Source organism: Erythrolamprus reginae, chromosome 11 (assembly GCF_031021105.1).
Source record: "Erythrolamprus reginae isolate rEryReg1 chromosome 11, rEryReg1.hap1, whole genome shotgun sequence".
Lineage (NCBI taxonomy): Eukaryota > Metazoa > Chordata > Lepidosauria > Squamata > Dipsadidae > Erythrolamprus > Erythrolamprus reginae.
Genome location: NC_091960.1, coordinates 7667661 through 7690220, shown reverse-complemented (window position 1 = coordinate 7690220; position 22560 = coordinate 7667661). Strand labels below are relative to the sequence as shown.

Sequence of the window (22560 nt, the reverse complement as noted above, 5' to 3'; positions counted from 1 at the left end):
CCTCTCCAAGGACTCGGGGCGGCTCACAACATATATAAAAACATAGTAGTACATCTGATCCAATTAATATAATTTTTTTTTAAAAAAATCAAAAATCCTAAAATAATTTAAAACATTCAACACTCGTTGGTCAGGGAGAAGATCTAGTGACCCCAGGCCTGGCTACAAAGATGAGTCTTTAAACCTTTTCGGAAGGCAAGGCGGGTGGGGGCAGTGCGAATCTCCGGCGGGGAGTTGATTCCAGAGGGCTGGGGCCACCACAGAGAAGGCTCTTCCTCTAGATCCTGCCAACCAACATTGTCTGGCTGATGGGACCCTGAGGAGACCAACTCTGTGGGACCTGACTGGACACTGGGATTCGTGTGGCAGGAGGTGGTCTCGGAGGCAATCTGGTCCTATGCCATGTAGGAGGGGGTTTTGTGCCCATGACCATGTCCGTTTCCTTACTGAGTGCCAGTCTGCTCTTGCGTTTCACCAGCTTCCTACCGACACTTATCATCTCCTGGTTATTATTTGTGTGTACGCTGGTGCTCACTGGACTTCCCAAAAGCTGACGAAACAGCCCTAAGCTTCCAAATCTTTATCAGTGCCTGGCCATGGGAAGATCCGTTGTGAGCCGTCCGGGACACTCCCTCTCTTTCGCAAGGAACATTATTATTAAACACACAAACTCTCTTCCCTTCCTCTCTCCTCTTTCACTGCCTGCCAGCCCATCAGGTCACGTGCCAGATTGGGGAGTATTTTTGTTTGATTTCTTGGTGTGTGTCTCATAAAACCAAAAAATGTCCTTATTGTGTAATTCAGTGTTTTTTTCAACCATGAGAACTTTATGCCGTGTGGACTTCGTCTCCGGGGAATTTGGGGAGTCAAAACTATGTAAAGTTACATATAAAGTTCTGCGTTAACAATGGGGGGCTGCCCCACAATTTTGGATTGTGTTGACAGCCCCCAGTGTTTAAAGATGTGCTGCTACTGAAACTGGAGGCTCCGTTCCTTTGATTCCTTTTGCCCATTTTGAAAGTGTAGTTTAGGACCAGATTACTTGCGCGACTTGACTCCTGCCGCAGGAATCCCAGCGCCTGGTTAGGTCCCACAGGGTTGGCCTTCTCTAGGTCCTGTCAGCTAGACCAGTGTTTCCCAACCTTGGCAACTTGAAAATATTTGGACTTCAGCTCCCAGAATTCCACAGCCAGCGAATGCTGGCTGGGGAATTCTGGGAGTTGAAGTCCAGATATTTTCAAGTTGCCAAGGTTGGGAAACACTGAACTAGACAATATTGTAATAGAGCCAGTTTGGCGTTGCATTTAAAAGCAGGGGTCCTTGGCAACTTTAAAGACTTGTGGATTTCAATTCCTAGAATTCTCCAGCCAGAGTTCTGGGACTTAATGTCCACAAGTCTTAAAGTTGCCAAGGTCAGAGACGCCTGGTTTAAGGCCTCAGGCTATAAACCAGAAGACCATACGTTTTTGAGCACAAAGCCAGCCGGGTGATCAAGTGGGCCAGCCACTTTATTTTAGCCCTAGGAAGGAAGCAATGGCAAACCTCTAAAATAAACCTTGCCAGGAACACTACAGTGTCTGAGAAATGGACATGATTGAACAGAAGGTCTGGTGGGGACTCTGAATAGAAGGTTGTCTTATAAGGAAAACCCAGAATTTGGATGCCAAGTGTATTTGCACGCTAGTTAGATTCAGCATTTTACATTGTTGGTTAACCTGAGTCTAGAGTTTGATCAGTTGTGTGAAGTTTTGCCATCTAGTGATGCTCTCTCTGTCTCTCTCTCTCTCTCTCTTTCTTTCTCTCTCTCCTCTCTCTTTCTCTTTCTCTCTCTCTCTCTTTCTCTCTGCGTGTGACTTGGAATCAGAGATAAGATTTGGACTGGTGGTTTCCCAAATTTAGAATAGAATAGAATAGAATTTTTATTGGCCAAGTGTGATTGGACACACAAGGAATTTGTCTTGGTGCATATGCTTTCAGCGTCCATAAAATAAGATATACATTTGTCAAGAATCATATGGTACAACACTTAATGATTGTCATAGGGGTCAAATAAGCAATGAAGAAGCAATATTAATAAAAATCTTAGGATATAAGCAACAAGTTACAGTCATACAGTCAACATGGGAGGAAATGGGTGATAGGAATGATGAGAAAAACTAGTAGAATAGAAGTGCAGATTTAGTAGAAAGTCTGACAGTGTTGAGGGAATTATTTGTTTAGTAGAGTGATGGCGTTCGGAAAAAAACTGTTCTTGTGTCTAGTTGTCTTGGTGTGCAGTGCTCTGTAGCGACGTTTTGAGGATAGGAGTTGAAACAATTTGTGTCCAGGATGTGAGGGGTCAGTAAATATTTTCCCCGCCCTCTTTTTGACTCGTGCAGTCTACAGGTCCTCAATGGAAGGCAGGTTGGCAGCAATTGCTTTTTCTGCAGTTCTGATTGACTTCTGAAGTCTGTGTCGCTCCTGTTGGGTTGCAGCACCAAACCAGACAGTTATAGAGGTGCAGATGACAGACTCAATGATTCCTCTGTAGAACTGTATCAGCAGCTCCTTGGGCAGTTTGAGCTTCCTGAGCTACAGCTAGTTCTGCTGCCGCCTCTGTTGTTCTTTCCCCACCCCAAAATCTTGGCAAGGAGCCCTGGAGCTTCCTGAGAATAAGCTATATTTATCAATGGTACTATAGATAGAAAGGAAAAGTTAATAGAGCAAAAGGAAAAGGACAGTCCAAAGAAAGTAAAAGTCAAAAAAGGGGAAATAGAAGAGAGAGAAAAAAAATCCCAGGGGCTGAAATGATGAGCAGATATTCATAGGGGAACCTCCTCCTCCTCTTCTTCTACTTCTTCCTCCTCCTCCTCCTCTTCTACGTCTTCCTCCTCTTCTTCTTTTTTATTCTTTTCTTCTTCTTTTCTTCTCCTCCTCCTTCTTCGGAGAAAAGCTAACAAAGGTTTGAGGTTATTATTTGTACATAAAAATGTGTTAGTCTTAATAAATTCAATTCAATTTATTAGATTTGTGTGCCACCCTTCTCCAATGCTTTGCCCCCATTAGGGGACAATTGTGGGGTGCTTGGTGCTCTCTGAGCTTGGTGGGTTTCTTGCAGACATTTCATTACCCAACTAGGTAACATCATCAAGGTTTTGTTCAGAATTGCACAGATGGGTGAACGGACAGATGGACTGGTAGACAATGGACGGAGAGAAAGAGTGTGCGGAGACAGACAGACAGATCGATAGAGCTGAGTTTGTTTGTTTTAGCTATCAAATGTAGATAACGCCTATCTCGCTGTCCAGGTTAGTCGGGGCGGTTTACAAATTGTGTTTATTGAGGAAATTTATATTGCCGCCTACTCACACGTGGCTAATAAAAGTCGCAAAACCAAAGAGATGCCATAAAAGTCGGGTTAAAATAAACAAACAGAGAACAGAGTTAAAAACAGGTTAAAGGACAAATTAAGGGTGGAAGGAGGGCCATCCCCAAGAATGCATGCTCCCCCTCTTTCTCTGTCTTTCTCTCTCTCCCCAACACCCTCTTTCTCCCTCCCTCCCTCCATCTATCTAACTAGCTATCTAACTATCCCCCCTCTCTCTCTATCTATCTACCTACCTACCTATCTCTGTCTCTCTAATAAACTCTGTCTACATCTACCTATTCATCTCTCTCCAATCTTCCTCTCCTTTCTCTTCCTATTTTCTTTCTCTCTCTCTTTTTTTTCTCTCACCTCCCTCCTTCCCTTCCTTCCCATCTCTCTCTCTTTTGTCTTCCATATTTTCCTTCTTTCTTTCTTTCTTTCTTTCTTTCTTTCCTTCCTTCCTTCCTTCCTTTCCTCCCTCCCTCCCTCCCTTCTTTCTTTCTTTCTTTCCCCGCCCTCACACACCCCATGATAGTTGACAAAGCCAAGTCTCAATTTTTAAAGAAATCCCCAGAGCCTACAGCCTAGAATCAAATATTTCCCGTCCCTTTTAAACCTTCCCTTTTCAGTATAAGGAGGAACCTCCCTGGTTTCTTTCCTGGGAGACCTGAGACCTCTCTGGAGATCCAAGGCAGGAGCTTCCTTTTTGCAGTGGCATCTGGGTCTTCCTCCCACCTGTCTTTTCGGAGATAAGGAAGACTCCAGGTGAGTTGGCTGATGCTGGTGCTAGACTAGCCGGCTGCGGTGAGGGCAATTCGCCAGGTCTTGTGACTGGGTGGGGACATTCTTTTCCAATTGCTCCGGGGTGTTTGAAAACTGGCTTAATCCGGTGGTGTGTTCAGTAGCTGGGAGCCTTTCCCTTTTACCTGGCCAGGGATGCCAACGGTCAAAAGCTGGTGGGAGGGAACAAGCAGTCCTCGAGTTAACAACAGTTTGTTTAGTGACCCTTCAAAGTTGCAATGATGCCGTATGACCTGGCTTTGCCGGCAGGCCTGGCGGCCATGAATTGTACATCTTTCATGGCCAAATTTTATTGAATAGTATGTTGTGTTGATTGGATCGCTGAGTTGTGAGTTTTTACTGGGGTTATTCGGAGAGGGGTGGCATACAAATCTAATAAATTATTATTATTATTATTATTATTATTATTATTATTATTATTATTATTATTATGTCAATACAACACAGCAAACGAGATCACTATGCTGGATTTCGTATTTCATCACCAGTCGGGCGCTTCCCAAGCACCTAGGACTGCGTGATGTAGCGGCGAATTATGTTTGCCGATCCCAGCGGCCTTTTGCAATTGACAGATGGAGATTTTGTCAATTCCGATGGTTTTCAAATGTCCGCTGAGATCCTTTGGCACTGCGCCCAGCGTGCCAAGTACCACTGGGACCACTTTCATGGGCTTATGCCAGAGTCGTTGCAGCTCGATTTTTAGATCTTCGTATTTCCCTTATTTCTCTAGCTGCTTCTCCTCAATCCTGCTGTCTCCTGGGATTGCGATGTCGATGATCCATACTTTCTTTTTCTCCACAATCACAATGTCTGGTGTGTTATGCTACAGAATTCGGTCAGTCTGAAGTCGGAAGTCCCACAGTAGTTTTGCTTGCTCATTTTCGACCACTTTTTCGGGCTTATGATCCCACCAGTTCTTTGCCACTGGTAAATGGTAGTTCTGGCACAAGTTCCATTATTATTATTATTATTATTATTGTTGTTGTTGTTAACTGTATTCTTTGTTGTAAGCCACCCTGAGTCCTTTGGGATTTGGCAACATAGAGTAATCAAATAAATAAATAAATAAATAAATCCCAGCAGCTGGTCATGTCCCAGAGAGTTGGCCTTCTCCAGGTCCGGTCAACCAGGCAATACCGTCTGGCAGGGCCTAGGGGAAGAGCCTTCTTTGTGGCAGCCCCAGCCCTTTGGAAACAACTCCCCCAGAGATTCGTACTGCCTCCACCCTCCCAGTTTTTTTATAAAGACTTAAAAACGCACCTCTGCCAGGAGGCCTGGGACCACTGAAATTTTAATCTCTACCCCCGGCCTTAAATTTGATATATATAGAAATATTTGCTGTTATCTATTGTTAAGTTCACAGCAAGGAGAAAAACACAGCTGCCCGTTCCTTTTAACTGGCCCATGGCCTTCAATTATTCTATTATAATGCTTTCTGGCACAGCCAGGGCCAATGTTTAGACTGGAAGATGACATTTTTGTACACTTTTAAAATCAGGTCTCTCCCAAGGACTTTGGGTCGGCCAGATGTTGTTGTTATTAATAATACGAAGGGTATCCATGCAGGATTAAAGCCTTTTTTTTCCTCCCAAGGACGGTAAAGCCACGTTGGCTGTTCTCGACCGCTGTGATTTTTATCAGTGCCAATATTGTACAAGAGGTGCTCCAGATGGTTTGGGATTGCAAAGCTATCACTATGGCTACTATCTCTGCTTTCTTTTTTTCCCCCCTCTCCCATTCTCCTTGTGGTTGTTAGGGTCAGTTGCATAGCTGTCAGCCCGATAGTTTAGATGGAGTTGGTATTTTTGTACACTGTTTGAGTTCTTCTCAAGGACCTTGGATAGCTGGATAGATGCTGCTTAATCATAAATTCTCAAGCCATGAACAGTTCCCGCAACCATTCTTCATATGTTTTAGCCTTCGGGCCTTTAATCCATCCGTGTTGCTTTTCTCCATTTCTTCTGTCATTTGCAGTAGACTGCAGCTGAATGTGGAAGTTCCATTAGCAATCTCTATCCGAGTGATAGTTTTGCTTACCCAGAGCCCTGTAGAAAGGACAGACTAAATTTATTTATTTATTGATTGATTGATTGATTGATTTATGATTTGATTTGATTTGTATGCCGCCCCTCTCCGTGGACTCGGGGCGGCTAACAACAGTGATAAAAACAATATGTAGCAATCCAATAATAAAACAACTAAAAAACCCTTATTATAAAAACCAGACATGCATACTGACATACCATGCATAAACTGTAGAGGCCTAGGGGGAAATAATATCTCAGTTCCCTCATGCCTGATGGCAGAGGTGGGTTTTAAGCAGCTTACGAAAGGCAAGGAGGGTGGGGGCAATTCTGATTTCTGGAGGGAGTTGGTTCAATAGGGTCGGGGCCGCCACAGAGAAGGCTCTTCCCCTGGGTCCCACCAAGCGACATTCTTTCGTTGACGGGACCTGGAGAAGGCCAACTCTGTGGGACCTAATCGGTCGCTGGGATTCGTGCAGCAGAAGGCGGTCCCTGAGATAATCTGGTCCGGTGCCATGAAGGGCTTTATAGGTCATAACCAACACTTTGAATTGTGACCGGAAACTGATACAATTATTTAACTCTCTTTGGATACTGTGAAATCGACACAGGCTGGGTCAGGGGTAGGCAAAGTTGGCATGCGGACTTCAACTCCCAGAATTCCTAAGTTATCACGATTGGCTCAGGAATTCTGGGAGTTGAAGTCCATAAGTCATAGAAGAGTCAACTTTGGCTACCCCCTGGACTGGGTAGATATTTTTCCCCCCTGTTTTCATCTGTTCTGTGACTTGCTTAATTCATGTAAGCTTAGACATCCTGGCTGGGATGATGGGAGTTGGGATCCAACTCATCCAGATGACATAAGGTTGGGGAACAGGCTTATTATATATATATGTTATTATATATACTCTTCAAAAAAATAAAGGGAACACTCAAAGAACACATCCTAGATCTGAATGAATGAAATATTCTCAGTGAATACTTTGTTCTGTACAAAGTTGAATGTGTACAACAGCACGTGAAATTGACTGTCAATCAGTGTTGCTTCCTAAGTGGACAGTTTGATTTCACAGAAGTTTGATTTACTTGGAAGTTGTATTGTGTTGTTTAAGTGTTCCCTTTATTTATTTTTATTTTTATTTATTCATTTGTCCAATACACAAATACATAGGAAGAAAAATAGACATGTAGTAATATATATAAGGGTAAAGTGAACTTAGAGGAGAAGATATATGAAAGAAAGAAAATATATATGATATGTGAAAGGAAAGACAATTGGACAGGGGACGAAAGGCACACCAGTGCACTTATGTACGCCCCTTACTAGCCTCTTAGGAACCTAGAGAGGTCAATCGTGGAGAGTCTAAGGGAGAAATGTTGGGGGTTAGGGGTTGACACAATTGAGTCCGGTAATGAGTTCCACGCTTCGATAACTCGATTGTTGAAATCATATTTTTTACAGTCAAGTTTGGAGCGGTTCGTATTAAGTTTGAATCTGTTGCGTGCTCTTGTGTTGTTGCGGTTGAAGCTGAAGTAGTCATTGACCAGTAGGACGTTGCAGCATATGATCTTTATTTTTTTTGAGCAGGGTATATGGTTTTTGTGTCAAATCTATACTAGTCTCCCCTCATTTTCAATTCAGCAAAAATATGTTATAAATGCATATATACAGTATGACATATTTTTGCTGATAATGAAAAAGAAGGGAGACTGGTATAGATTTATTTCAAGCTATTTTGCTCTCATCAGCTGGCCTTTCCCTTACCACGTAGTGCAGGGTAGTGCAGTAGCTTTAACCTCTAGACCACAGGTTCTCCTCCCCTCAGCTTATACCAGGGAAGAGTTATATGGGGTTTTTTTCTGCCCATTTAAGGATGTGTGTGTGTCAGGAACCAGCCGGATTTTGCAAAATACCTTGGAATGAAACCTGGCTTTGGAGTCGGCGATACAAAGCGCCCGTTGTTGCAATCCTAACAATATTATCCTTATTTTGAGTTCTTAGAAATCAAACAGGGAGTGAACTTTCTGCATGAGTGAGTAAAAAAAAAACCCTTGTATTGCAAACGTTCGTTATCTGAGGGAGAAAGGTCATTGCTTGTGGGAAGGGTGTGCGTGCTTGTGTGTGTGTTTGTGTGTACACAAACGAGCCCACAGTGCTGGCTTGGGCTAAAGATATATCAAGAGGTGTGCTATCAGCCCACACGTGCTTGGCAGCTTGTAGATAACGGCACAATTGCGGGGTTTTTTGTCCCTTTGTTTGGTTTTTCTGGCCTGCCTGTGTTGCAACCGTTGTAGGCGTATACAGTAGTTTGTGTTCCTTTGCTAGCAGGGACTTTGCTAAAACAGAAACAACCCGTTCCAGGAAACTTAAGCAGAGTTTGTTCACAAAGTTCTGTGACTAGACGGAAGGACGTATTCTTCTTATCAGGCCTGGGGCTGTTTGTGACCGCCTGAGTACAAGGAGCACACCGGTTCCTTTTTTGTGTGATCCTGGGCGATGCACACCAAGCAAAAAATGTTGAGGACCCACTTGTCCAGCTTTGAGAGGTGACCCCCCCCCAACCAGGTGTGTGTGAAATTCAAAATGATAAAATACAGTGATACCACCACTTATGAATTTAGTTCATTCCGTGACCAGGTTCGTAAGTAGAAAAGTTTGTAAGAAGAAGCAATTTTTCCCATAGGAATCAATGTAAAAGCAAATAATGTGTGTGATTGGGGAAACCACAGGGAGGGTGAAGGCCCTGTTTCTTCTCAGGAGATTCCTACAGAGGCCCCACGGAGGCTTCTCCCTGCCCTTTCCGGCCCTGTTTCCTCCCAGGAGATGCCTAGAGAGACCCCACGGAAGCTTCTCCCTGCCCTTTCCGGCCCTGTTTCCTCCCAGGAGATTCCTAGAGAGGCCCCACAGAGGCTTCTCCCTGCCTTTTCCAGCTCTGTTTCCTCCCAGGAGATTCCTAGAGAGGCCCCATGGAGGCTTCTCCCCGCCTTTTCCGGCCCTGTTTCTTCTCAGGAGATTCCTAGAGAGGCCCCACGGAGGCTTCTCCCTGCCCTTTCAGGCCCTGTTTCCTCCCAGGAGATTCCTAGAGAGACCCCACGGAAGCTTCTCCCTGCCCTTTCCGGCCCTGTTTCCTCCCAGGAGATTCCTAGAGAGGCCCCACAGAGGCTTCTCCCTGCCTTTTCCAGCTCTGTTTCCTCCCAGGAGATTCCTAGAGAGACCCCACGGAGGCTTCTCCCTGCCCTTTCCGGCCCTCTTTCCTCCCAGGAGATTCCTAGAGAGACCCCACGGAAGCTTCTCCCTGCCCTTTCCGGCCCTGTTTCCTCCCAGGAGATTCCTAGAGAGGCCCCACAGAGGCTTCTCCCTGCCTTTTCCAGCTCTGTTTCCTCCCAGGAGATTCCTAGAGAGACCCCACGGAGGCTTCTCCCTGCCCTTTCCGGCCCTCTTTCCTCCCAGGAGATTCCTAGAGAGGCCCCACGGAGGCTTCTCCCTGCCTTTTCCAGCTCTGTTTCCTCCCAGGAGATTCCTAGAGAGACCCCACGGAGGCTTCTCCCTGCCCTTTCCGGCCCTCTTTCCTCCCAGGAGATTCCTAGAGAGGCCCCACAGAGGCTTCTCCCTGCCTTTTCCAGTTACAGTTTTGGAGGCTCGGGTTTGTAAGTAGAAAATGATTCTTGAGAAGAAGCAAAAAAATCTTGAACACCCGGTTCTTATCTAGAAAAGTTTGTAAAGTAGAGGCGTTCTTAGGTAGAGGTACCACTGTAGTCCCAATTTGATGTCAGATATCCAAGAGATATTAAGTGATATGTTATATGTGAAAGTTATCCAGAAAGTATGGTTACAAGGCACGTAGCTCTTGTGGGGAATGTTCGCGGGGGAAGTTGTTATTACTATTGAGTAGCGGAGAAGCCAGCGGAAGAGATTGAGCAGTGCCAGTGGTCAGTAGATCATTGCCTGGCACTATGGGGAAGGTTAAAGATTAGTGTGCTCATTCCGTTTCCCTCCTAGTGCGAAGTGCATGCTGTAATACGCTGTAATTGTTTCGGGTTTATGGAGAGGACATAATGTCAAAACAACATGTGACAAAATGGGTATGGAATTTCAATTTCAGAAGGGCAGAAATTCACGTTGAAGACAGAAGCGGACGTCTGCCCGTTCTGACTGATGACCTGGTGCCAAAAATTGATTTCTCATCGCCGTTCAACAATTGACGACCTGCATGAACTTTTGTCACATGTGTCTTGACATTACGTTCTCTCCAGAAACTGAAGACGATTTCACAACGAATCGCAGCAGCATTTTGTATTTAATAATAATAATAATAATAATAATAATAATAATAATAATTATAATAATTATAATTATAATAATAATAACAGAGTTGAAGTCCATGCAATACAAAATTATTGTTGTACTCCGCCCTGAGTCCATCAGCGTAAATAAATAAATAAAAATCAATCAATCAATTTAATTAAATAAAACCAAACTCTAAAAACAAAAGCCTTAATTTTCATCGCTTGCAGCCTCTTTGGTTGGTAAGTGGGGAATATACTGCTCAAAAAATAAATAAAAAGGAACACTTAAACAACACAATATAACTCCAAGTAAATCAAATTTGTGTGAAATCAAACTGTCCACTTAGGAAGCAACACTGATTGACGATCAATTTCACCTGCTGTTGTGCGCATTCAACTTTGTACAGAACAAAAGTATTCAATGAGAATATTTTATTCATTCAGATAATGTGTTCTTTAAGTGTTCCCTTTATTATTATTTTTTGAGCAACAAAGCTGATGCCAGGGCTTGAGTAGACTCTGCTACCCCTGTCCGTCGATCTACTCCGGCGCTTTACTTTCACCTGGTTTGGGTTGGGCTAGGTGGCCTCTGAGTGACCCTGTCACCGTTTTCCTTCGGGGAATGTGGATGTGTCTTGTTACGTGTGAGCCAGGCAGGGCCTCCGTGTGACCCAATTGCTGCCGCCCCGCAGCCACTGATGTAACAGCCTCGCAATCTCTCTTCCCCTTCTTCGGGTGAGTCACTTGCTTGCTCACAACTCCAGCTCACCTTTCGGTGCCTCCTTCGGTGTTGCAAGCTCCGAACAAAAGCACTCGCTCCAACCCGAGGGACTAGAGCCAGAGAGAGCCGCGGCGCCTATCCCCGTCCTTGCTGGAGACCCCCTGGGTTTCTCTCTCCCCCCCCCCACAGGCAGGGTCTCCCCTCCCTCCTTTTTAGCCAAGGGAGGCTAGGCTCTGAATGGCTTTGCTATTGCCCTCCACAGGACTCACCGGCGAAGCGACGGGATGAAAGAAGAGGTTGAAATCGGGACGCGGTTCATTTGCCGCCTGGTGAATTGCCAGGAGAAGTTGGAGAAGAGTAAAGTGGAGCGTTTCGGAGAGAGCCTGATCAAGATCTTGTGCGAGCGGTTTGACGAGCATTGGTATCCGGATAACCCCTTGAAAGGGCAGGCGTACAGGTGAGCAAAAAGACTGGGTCTAATCCAAGGGTCCCCAAACGTAGCCAACTTTTAAGACTGGCGGACAGGAACGCCCAGAACTTTGAGAGTTGAAGTCCACCAGTCTTAAAATTGCTGACTTTGAAGACTTCTCAAGCTGTCAGGCCCAAGCTATTTATTTATTTATTTATCTATCTATCTATCTATCTATCTATCTATCTATCTATCTATCTATCTATCTATCTATCTATCTATCTATCTATCTATCTATCTATAAGCAAACATACACACAAAAACCCCATTATTAAAAGCAAACATACACACAAACACACCATGTATAAACTGTATAGGTCCGGGGGAGATGTGTCAGTTCCTCCATGCCTGATGGCAGAGATGGGTCATAAGAACTTTACGAAAGGCAAGGAGGGTGGCAGTTCTGATCTCCGGGGGGAGCTGGTTCCAGAGAGTCGGGGCCGTCACAGAGAAGGCTCTTCTCCTGGGTCCCGCCAAACGACATTGTTTAGTCGACGGGACCCAGAGAAGGCCAACTCTGTGGGACCTAACCGGTCGCTGGGATTCGTCCAGGGCAACGCCAGCACCTACAGCATCTAGCAACACGGGTTTTTAAATTTATTTATTTATTTATTAGATTTGTATGGCGCCCCTCTCTGTAGACTCGGGGCGGTTTTGAGTTAGAGACCTTGGCATGCCAGAAGTAGAAACGTACTGTGGGAATTGGGGAGGGATGGTTGCATGAGAGGGAAAGGTACTAGCCACAAGACATTCTTTGCACGGATATTCAAGGTCATCCTCTGTTCAGCACCAGCTGGAAGCACAGGGGAGGATCGTGGACGTTGAGGCAACCGGAGTGGGCCATGTGATGTACCTCTTGGGTGTGGGAACCGAGGGATGAACCTTAACCTGGGTGGAGGACTACAGGGCAAGTTTGTATTTCAAGGTCTCTTCAGCCTATTTAAGAGGTGACTCGATCGAAGTGTATAAAACCATGCATGGGATTGGAAAGGTGGATAGAGAAAAATTCTTTTCTCTATCACACAATACTAGGGTGAGTGGGCCCTCCCTAAAGCTCATAGGTAAGAAAGCAAGGACAAATAAAGGGACGTATTTCTTCACCCAGAGGGTCGTTGGTTTATGGAATTCCCTTCCAGAAGAGGTCGTGACTGCTGTCAGCCTGGAGAGCTTCAAGGCAGGATTAGACAGATCCATGGATGCCAAGTGTATCGGTGGTTATTGAAACGGATGTCCATGTGCCACCTCTATGTGGGTTGAGGCAGGCAGGACATCATCTAATGCTTGGCATCTGGGCAAACAATCAAGTGTAACTTTAATCCAGTGCTTCTCAATTATTTTCTGTTATGTCCGCCCCCTCTAGGAAGAAGTAAACATTTTGACACCCCCCTCCCTCAAACTCTCTGATCTGGGCCCCAATGTAATTTTATTGTTAATATTTATTAGTTTACTTATTATAAGTTGCAATCAAACTATTGCTGGGGAAGGCTGCACTGCCCACTTAACCTGGGAGTAAGTCCCACAGAACTCAGTTAGGGAAATAGTTTTCAGGTAGGCAAAGTTGGCACCTGGGACTTCAACTCCCAGGATTCATGAGCAAGTATGATGGGCTCAGAAATTCTGGGAGTTGTAGTCCACAAGTCATAGAAGAGCCAACTTTGCCTACCCCCTGGGTTAGGGAAATCAATTGAGAGGGACTCTGCATATTCCCTGGGGTCACAAGCGCTCCCTTTGGCATCACTCTGCCCCCCCCCAGGGGGCCCGCCCCACTATTTGAGAAGCATTGCAAATCAGTGGAGAAAAGAGATTGTTGTTGTTGTTGTTGTTGTTGTTGTTGTTATTATTATTATTATTATTATTAATTAGATTTGTATGCCGCCCCTCTCCGAAGACTCGGGGCGGCTCACAACAATAATAGAAACAATATAACAGTGAAACAAATCTAATATTAAAAATAAAACATATATAAAACCCCAGCAATTAAAACCATACAACACATACATACCAAACATAAAATATAAAAGCCTGGGGGGAGGATGTCTCAGTTCCCCCATGCCTGGCGATAAAGGTGGGTCTTGAGTAATTTGCGAAAGACAAGGAGGGTGGGGGCCATTCTAATCTCTGGGGGGGAGTTGATTCCAAAGGCCCGGGGCCGCCACAGAGAAGGCTCTTCCCCTGGGGTCCGCCAATCGACATTGTTTGGTCGACAGGACCCGGAGAAGGCCGACTCTGTGGGATTGAAAGTTTGAAACCCGGTAGGCGAAATTTTTCTATGCTCTGTTTCTGTTCTCTGTGGAGGTTCTCAATCATCCAGGTCAAAAGGCAACGGGAATGTTTTAGGGTGGGTTTCCCTCCCTTGAAAATGTTTGGCTTCTCATCCAAGGAATTCCCTCCCCATTCAGGCAGAACCAAAGTAGCTTCTTGGACGAGAAGGTTTTTCCAGTAACCGAGAAAGTCTAGTTTCCTTTTGGAAAGCACCTTTTGGAGACTTTGCTCCTGATGTTTTGAACACAAAACATTTGTTTTTTCCAATCTTAGGTGGCTTGAAGATTTGTGGGCATCAACTCCCCGGTGAAGTTTAGCCCCATTGATTCACAGATAATGTTGAGGTCCAGCCCATTTGGTTCCTTTGACCCTTTTTTTCTCACTGGGTGAACAAGCTTCATGTTGAGAATTCTGGAAGTTGATATAATAATAATAATAATAATAATAATAATAATAATAATAATAATAATAATAATAATAATAGTAGTAGTAGTAGTAGTAGTAGTTGTAGTAGTAGTAGTTGTAGTAGTAGTAGTAGTAGTCGTCGTCGTCTTCGGAGCCCCGAGTCTTCGGAGAGGGGCGGCATACAAATCTAATAAATTGAATTGAATTGAATTGAATAATAATAATAATAATAATAATAATAATAATAATAATAATAATTTATTAGATTTGTATGCCGCCCCTCTCCGCAGACTTGGGGCGGCTCATGACAATAATAATAACATTGTACTATGTAGCAAATCTAATATTTAAAAGAAAGTATAGTATCTAAAAACCCATCATTTAAAAACCATACATCACAAACATACCATACATAAAACTATACAAGCAGGAAGAGGGAGATTGTGATCCCCTTATATAGAGCGCTGGTGAGACCACATTTGGAATACTGTGTTCAGTTCTGGAGACCTCACCTACAAAGAGATATTGACAAAATTGAACGGGTCCAAAGACGGGCTACAAGAATGGTGGAAGGTCTTAAGCATCAAACGTATCAGGAAAGACTTAATGAAATCAATCTGTATAGTCTGGAGGACAGAAGGAAAAGGGGGGACATGATCAAAACATTTAAATATATTAAAGGATTAAATAAGGTCCAGGAGGGAAGTGTTTTTAATAGGAAAGTGAACACAAGAACAAGGGGACACAATCTGAAGTTAGTTGGGGGAAAGATCAAAAGCAACATGAGAAAATATTATTTTACTGAAAGAGTAGTAGATCCTTGGAACAAACTTCCAGCAGACGTGGTAGATAAATCCACAGTAACTGAATTTAAACATGCCTGGGATAAACATATATCCATCCTAAGATAAAACACAGGAAATAGTATAAGGGCAGACTAGATGGACCATGAGGTCTTTTTCTGCCGTCAGACTTCTATGTTTCTATGTTTCTATATAAGCATGGGGGAGATCTCTCAATTCCCCCATGCCTGGCAATATAGGTGGGTCTTAAGCAATTTACAAAAAGCAAGGAGGGTGGGGGCAATTCTAATCTCTGGGGGGAGTTGATCCCAGAGGGCCGGGGCCGCCACAGAGAAGGCTCTTCCCCTGGGGCCCACCAGACAACATTGTTTTGTCGCCGGGACCCAGAGAGGGCCAACCCTGTGGGACCTTATCTGCCGCTGATGTCCACAGTGTCTTGAAGCTGCCAAGGATGGGAATCACTATTCTAAAAGCAAATGTGAGCCGCCCCGAGTCTTCGGAGAGGGGCGGCATACAAATCTAATAAATTATTATTATTATGTTTTATGTTAAGCCCCTTCCTGGCTAGGCAAAAACGAAGGTTGTGTGTGTCAGGTTGTGGCAGTGTGTAAAGAATGCAAATTTTTAAACAATTTGAATTGTTTGCAGTGCAGCTTCATCATGGGTCTAAATATACTAGTTTTGCCTCTGGCCTTCTTAATAATTCAACTGCTATGGTGGAGATCCCGTGATTATTATTTTGTTTTTAAGGATAGTTAAGTAGTGTTTTTTCCGCCTTGGCATGCTTCGCATGTCAAGGCGACCTGAAACTCTCTGTGTTTTTTTTTTTTAAGTATTCTTTTTTTTAAAAGCACCAAAACAACCAGCTGCCGCTTTCAACTTTTGACAACATTAGATTTACCGATAGTGGCAGCTTTTCAAAAGTTGTAATTTACCCTTCAGGGGAAAATGCAACTTTTGTTTAGGATTAGAAACATTTTGAAAACACTCCCCTTGTCTTGCAAATGATTTTCTGCGATTTGCATCACAAAGTTAGGAAAGACAAAACACAATAAAATGCAAAAAAATGGAAGAGGCCCTTTAAAAAAAAAAAAAGGGCAACAAACCCAAATAATTAGTCCCGATTTTATGTCTGCTTCCCAAGAGGAGGTAAGGGAGATATTTATATGCTTCGATATAATCCTGTGTGTCCATTTTCTCCAAAAGATTTGCAAACAATGTAAGATAGGAAAACTGGTATTTGATTTGATTTTATCCCGTCCTTATCATTTTATAAGTAACTCAAGGTAGCAATTACACATAATTCTCTTTCCTCCTGCTATTTTCAACCCAACTCAGTGAGGTGAGTTGGTCATACAGAAAGAGAGAGAGGTGATGGCCCAGTCACCGGGCTGGTTTTTATATCTAAGGCTGGAACTACAAGGGGTGGACAAAGAAATGGAAACACGTTGAAAATCCAGATTTGGAATCCAGATTTGTGAAGCTCCCTTCAAACGGTTTTTGTGGAAACTGGGTTCTGTACGTGTCTATTGAGCTCTGCAGTGATTTTAGGAGCTGTGGTCTTGCGATCCGCTCTAACAATTTGCTTTGGAGTCCGACCAGTCTTTCTCAGACAACTTCGACTTTCGACCAGACCTGTGCTTGGCTGAGGACGTTTTCCCTTCTCTTTCAAAAGCAGTCATGACTTTTGAGACATGACCTCTTGAAACGCCAAACATTCGGGCACTTTCTGTTCCGCCTACCATTCGAGCACCAACAATTTGGCCTCTTTGAAAGTCTGAGAGGTCTGCCATTTCTAGAAGGTTATAACCTTAAATTTCTGTTTAAAAAAAAAGGTAGTTTAAAAAAACATATCAAATTACAGAATTAAAAAAAATACACATTAAAATATGTCACGTTTTGATTGATTTGGACATGTTCAAACATGATGATGCCAAAAAGTCAACTGTTTCCATTTTCCTGTCCACCCCCTGTAGAATTCACCATCTCCCGGTTTCAAACCTGATTCCTTCACTGCTAGACCAAACTAGCTCTTTTAAAATATATATATATATACAGTGATCCCTCTATTATCGCGAGGGTTCCGTTCCAAGACCCCTCGCGATAATCGATTTTTCGCGATGTAGGGTTGTGGAAGTAAAAACACCATCTGCACATGCGCGCCCTTTTTTCTATGGCCGCGCATGCGTAGATGGTGGAGTTTGCATTCTCCGCCGCCCACGCAAAGGGGAAACCCCGATTCGGCTCCTCGCTGCTGCTGCGCTACCGAGCAGATCAGCTGCTGGGCGGCCGAAGGAACCTTCCCTGGGTCTTCCCCCTCTTGCTGGCGGGCGAGCGAGCGGCGGGCATCAGCAAGGAGCTGGGGTTTCCCCTTTGCGTGGGCGGCCGGGAAGACCCAGGTTGGGGGTTCGGGGGGGTGCTGGGAAGCCCCCCAGGCCGGCTGCGACCTTTTAAAACAGCCGCGCCGCTTCCCAGCTGACTCCCGAAGCCAAACCCGGAAGTGGTTTTTTTTAAAATTAATATTTTTTTTAAAATCGCGATATAGCGTTTCGCGAAGATCGAGATCGCGAAACTCGAGGGATCACTGTATATATATATTTAAATTTAAATTGATCGTTTCATTTTTTTTTTGTAATGACGCCAGAGTGATTTGGGCCCTTAAGTTGAGGTTGCTCAGTTTACGCTGTTAGTCAACACGAAATGTGATTTCGCAGCCTTTGTCGGTCAACAAGATTGTGGTGTGCTGAAATGGAGGAAATGGATGTGGTCTTCTTGTTAACATTTACCCCAGTAATTGTGACAGGAAGGTGGTGAAACTTCCGTTTATCCAAGCAGCTGTCTTCAGAATTGGTTTGGGGTTTGTCTTCTTTTTTTAAGAAGCCAAAAGCGAGTTCTTTAAGCTTTCACAAGCGGCTTAGAGATTTTTAATAATATTTATGTCACAACTCTCACATTAAAAGTAAAGTGTCTAGAATTCAAGCCAGTTGTCTGAACAAAAATTTAACCAGTCGGGGTTGCTAGAAAGCAGTGTTTTTTCCAAAGCTGGGCAGCTTAACCGATTAACAGAATTGGAAGGGTTCTTGCAGGTCATCTAGTCCAGTGATTTTCAACCTTTTTTGAGCCGCGGCAAATTTTTTACATTTACGAAGCCCTGGGGCACATTGAGTGGGGGGGCGGGGCGGTTAAAAAAAGTTTGGACAAAAAAATTATCTCTCTCTCTTCCTCCCCTTCACTCTATTTCTTTCTCCCTCCCTCTTTCTATCCCTTTCTTCCTCTTTCTCTCTCTCTCCCCATCCCTTTCTTTCCCTTCCTTCCTTCCTGTTTTTTGCTCTTTCTCGCTCCCTCCCTCCCTTCCTCTATGTCTTTCTCTCTCTCTCCTTCCCTCCCTCTCTTTCTCTCTCTCTTGCTTTCTTTCTCTCTTTCGCTCTCTCTCTCTCTTTCTTTCTCTTGTTTTCTCTCTCTCTCTTTCTTTCTTTCTTTCTTTATTGTTCTCTTTCTCTCTCTCTCTTTCTTTCTCTCTCTTGCTTTCTTTCTCTCTTTCTCTCTTGCTTTCTTTCTCTCTTTCTTTCTCTCTCTCTTGCTTTCTCTCTGAGCTTCGCGGCACACCTGACCATGTCTCGCGGCACACTAGTGTGCCACGGCACACTGGTTGAAAAACACTGATCTAGTCCAACCCCCTGCCCAAGCAGGAGATCCTACACCTGCCTCTACCTAGGATCGAACTCACAAACTCCTGATTGTAAGGCAAGAGCTCCATCTCAGGGTCACAGCAGCTGGAAGGTGTGTGGACTTTAACTCCCGGGATTTCCCCAGCGTACCATGGTTGGCTGGGGAATTCTGGGAGTTGAAGTCCACAATCATAAAGTGGCCAAGGTTGAAAAAAACATGGCTGTAAAAGATAGGAGGATAAATAGAATGGATAAGGATGTATTTGTATTTGTATTTATTAGATTTGTATGCCGCCCCTCTCCGAAGACTCGGGGCGGCTAACAACAATAAAAAAGACAATGTAAACAAATCTAATATTAAAAACAATCTAAAAAACCCCAATTTAAAGAACCAATCATACATACAAGCATACCATGTATAAATTCTATAAGCCTAGGGGGAAGGGAAATTTCAATTCCCCCATGCCTGAGGACAGAGGTGGGTTTTAAGGAGCTTGCGAAAGGCAAGGAGGATGGGGGCAACTCTGATATCTGGGGGGAGCTGGTTCCAGAGGGTCGGGGCCGCCACAGAGAAGGCTCTTCTCCTGGGTCCCGCCAAACGACATTGCTTAGTCGATGGGACAACTCTGTGGGACCTAACCGGTCGCTGGGATTCGTGCGGCATAAGGCGGTCCCGGAGATATCATATAGATGTGGTTTAGCCGCCTTGGTCAACAGATACATTCAGTCTGGACCACTTGGTTTCTATGATCCTTTTTCTCGCCGGATCTGGATTTATGGGGGAAACAAGCTGTTGGGCCAAAGCCATCGTTTTGAGTTAGAGACTTTGGCCTGCCACAAGTAGAATAGTACTGTGGGAATTAGGAAGGGGTGGTGCTATGAGAAGGAAAGATACTAGCCACAACATATTCTTTCCAGAAGGTTCAAGGTCATCCTCTGTTCAGCACCAGCCGGAAGTACAAGGGAGGATCGTAGACCTTGAGGCAACCGAGTGGTCCATGTGATGAACTTGAGGGTGTGTTGACGAGGGATGAACCTTAACCTGGGTGGAGAACTATAGGGCAAGTTAGTATTTCAAGGTCTCTTCAGCCTTGAAAGACGGCGTTTAAGAGGTGACGTGATCAAAGTGTATAAAATCATGCATGGGATAGAAAAGATGGATAGAGAAAAATTCTTTTCTCTATCACACAATACTAGGATGAGCGGGAACTCCCTAAAGCTCATTGGTAAGAAAGTGAGGACAAATTAAGGGAAATATTTCTTCACCCAGAGAGTTTACGTAATTCACTTCCAGAAGAGGTTGTGACAGCTGTCAGCCTTGATAGCTTCAAGACAGGATTAGACAGATTCATGGATGCCAAGTGTATCGGTGGTTATTGAAACGGATGTCCATGTGCCACCTCTATGTGGGTTGATGCAGGCAGGATCCCCTTGGGTCCCATTTGTTGGGGGTAACGGGAAAGGGAGGGTTTTGCCTTCTCTTTCTGCTCAAGATTCCCCAGGACAATTGGTGGGCCACTGTGTGACACAGAATGCTGGACTCGATGGGCTTTGGCCTGATTCAGCAGGGCTCTTCTTACGTTCTTATGTTCTTATTGGAATGACTACAGTTCGTAACCAACATGGCTCTGTTAATAAATTGGAACTTAGATGAAGGCCAAAGTTTGGGCTCTGATTTATTTCTCGGATGTTATTTGCAAGGCTGACCCAAACGTCATGTTGAGAAGACGCAACCTAAAGTCCATCCATTGAATGAGTTTTTCTCCTGATCGATGGTTCTTCTTAAGACAGGGTTTCTTAATTTTTATTTTTATTTTTGCAAAAATGAGGGTGTTTTTTGCCTTTCCCCAGGAGCACTCTGCAGGCCTCCCAAACCCTCTATACACCCTATATTTTTGCAAAAAAAAACAACACCTCCAGGTGAAATACAGGCTGTTTTTCTTTTCTTTTTTTTTAAATTTCAACTTTTATTAGAAAATATAGATTCAACTACATAATGCAAAAAGTAGGTACAAATATATACACATTTTAAAAAATTGAGAGATACCTAGCTCTCTCTTCCTTATTACGTTTTATAAATAAACTATGTGATATTCAGTTTGCAATTTTCCATATCATTATTTTTCCTGCTCTCCGGGGTTAACTCTATGTCTCTTAGAAATAGAATGTATATAAATGTATATAGAATGTATATCAATGTATAAACATCTACAGTATACTTCAATATTTACAGCAAATATAAAGTAGAAAAACAAATAGTAAAGAATACGGATTGTTACAAATGTCTTTCTTTCCAAGTCGTATACATACACCCCTTGTTGGATCTTGGAAGATGTTTTTCTAACCTACCTGCACACAAAATGTTAAAAGCCTGCTCCTTGGATCATGAGTACTAGGAACTTGGATATTTTGACGTTTCCCTTTCCATAGGAAAAAAAGAAAGAAAATGGATGGAGTTTGGCCATTAATGCTACATGGTGGAGGGGTCAATTCCAGTTCTGCAGCACAACGCTACTTCTCAAGCCCCCCAGCAGTTAAAAGTATACTGTGAAGCAAAGAAACAAAAGTACAAACAATGAGCCAAAAAGGGCCTTTTTTTCTCCCTCCCTGTAATGGAGTGTTTTGTTTGCAGAGCCGGCTTTTAAAATAACTGTATTGTACATCTCAAGGCTATTGTCTTTAACTGATAGGCACAGTTTGCATACCAGTTTGACTACTCTTGGGGGTGATGATTAGTAGGTCACGCCACAATTTGCTGTTTGCTCTGCCCAGCCTGGAACTTGTTGTGGGAGAGTTGCTCAGGGTAGGTAGGTTCTGCTTTTAAACAACCTTGTTTTCGTTGTGTCAGTGCCGGCCTTGAGCTTCCAAGCGGCGGTGGCGGAAATAGCCAGTGTTGGATTCCAAAACGAAGGTGTGAGTCAGCACCACCACCTCTCTGGCCTTTACTTTGAAGCCTCCAGAAGTTGTAAACGCTCCAACACTGTGGAGGTGGATAAGAGATTGGATAACCAGCCCTACATGGCAGTGGACCAGAGTACCTTCGGAACCGCCTACTACCGCACGAATCCCAGTGACCGATAAGGTCCCACAGAGTTGGCCTACTCTGGGTCCCGTCAACTAAACAATGTCGTTTGGTGGGCCCCAGGGGAAGAGCCTTCTCTGTGGCGGCCCCGGCCCTCTGGAACCAACTCCCCCCAGAGATTAGAACTGCCCCCACCCTCCTTGTCTTTTGTAAACTACTCAAGACTCACTTATACCACCAGGCATGGGGGAGCTGAGACACCTTTCGCCCAGGCTTTTTTATACTTTGTTTTATGTTTGGTATGAATGTGCTGTTTGGTTTTTAAAATAATGATAGAGTTTTATATGTTTTTTAATATTAGATTTGTTCCATTACTATTTTTATTATTGTTGTCAGCCACCCCGAGTCTTCGGAGAGAGGCAGCATACAAATCTAATAAATAATAATAAATAATAATAATTTGTCTGAATTGGGATAGGCCAGGGTTCCTGCCTAAGCAGGGGGTTGGACTAGAAGACCTCCAAGGTCCCTTCCAACTGTTATTCTTTTGGTTTTTTTTAATGTAAGTTTTTTTATTTTTCTGCGCCTTAAAACATACATAAATGAAAACACATATATCATCAATCATATCTAGGAATATATAACAACAACAACATGGTCTGACTGGGTCCTGGCAGGATTTAATAATAATAGTAACAATAATAACAATAACAACAACAACGAGTTGGAAGGGACCTTGGAGGTCTTCTAGT

At 43.8% G+C, this 22560-nt stretch overlaps 1 protein-coding gene across 1 annotated transcript in view; it reads left to right on the top strand.

The window, feature by feature from the left end:
- LOC139173954 (maternal B9.15 protein-like) overlaps positions 1-22560 on the top strand; it is a 35259-nt gene that overhangs the window by 5839 nt on the left and 6860 nt on the right. Inside the window, exon 2 of the mRNA XM_070763926.1 lies at positions 11442-11636. Within this exon, the coding sequence (XP_070620027.1) occupies positions 11442-11636 (195 nt within the window). The remainder of the gene's footprint in view (positions 1-11441; positions 11637-22560) is intronic.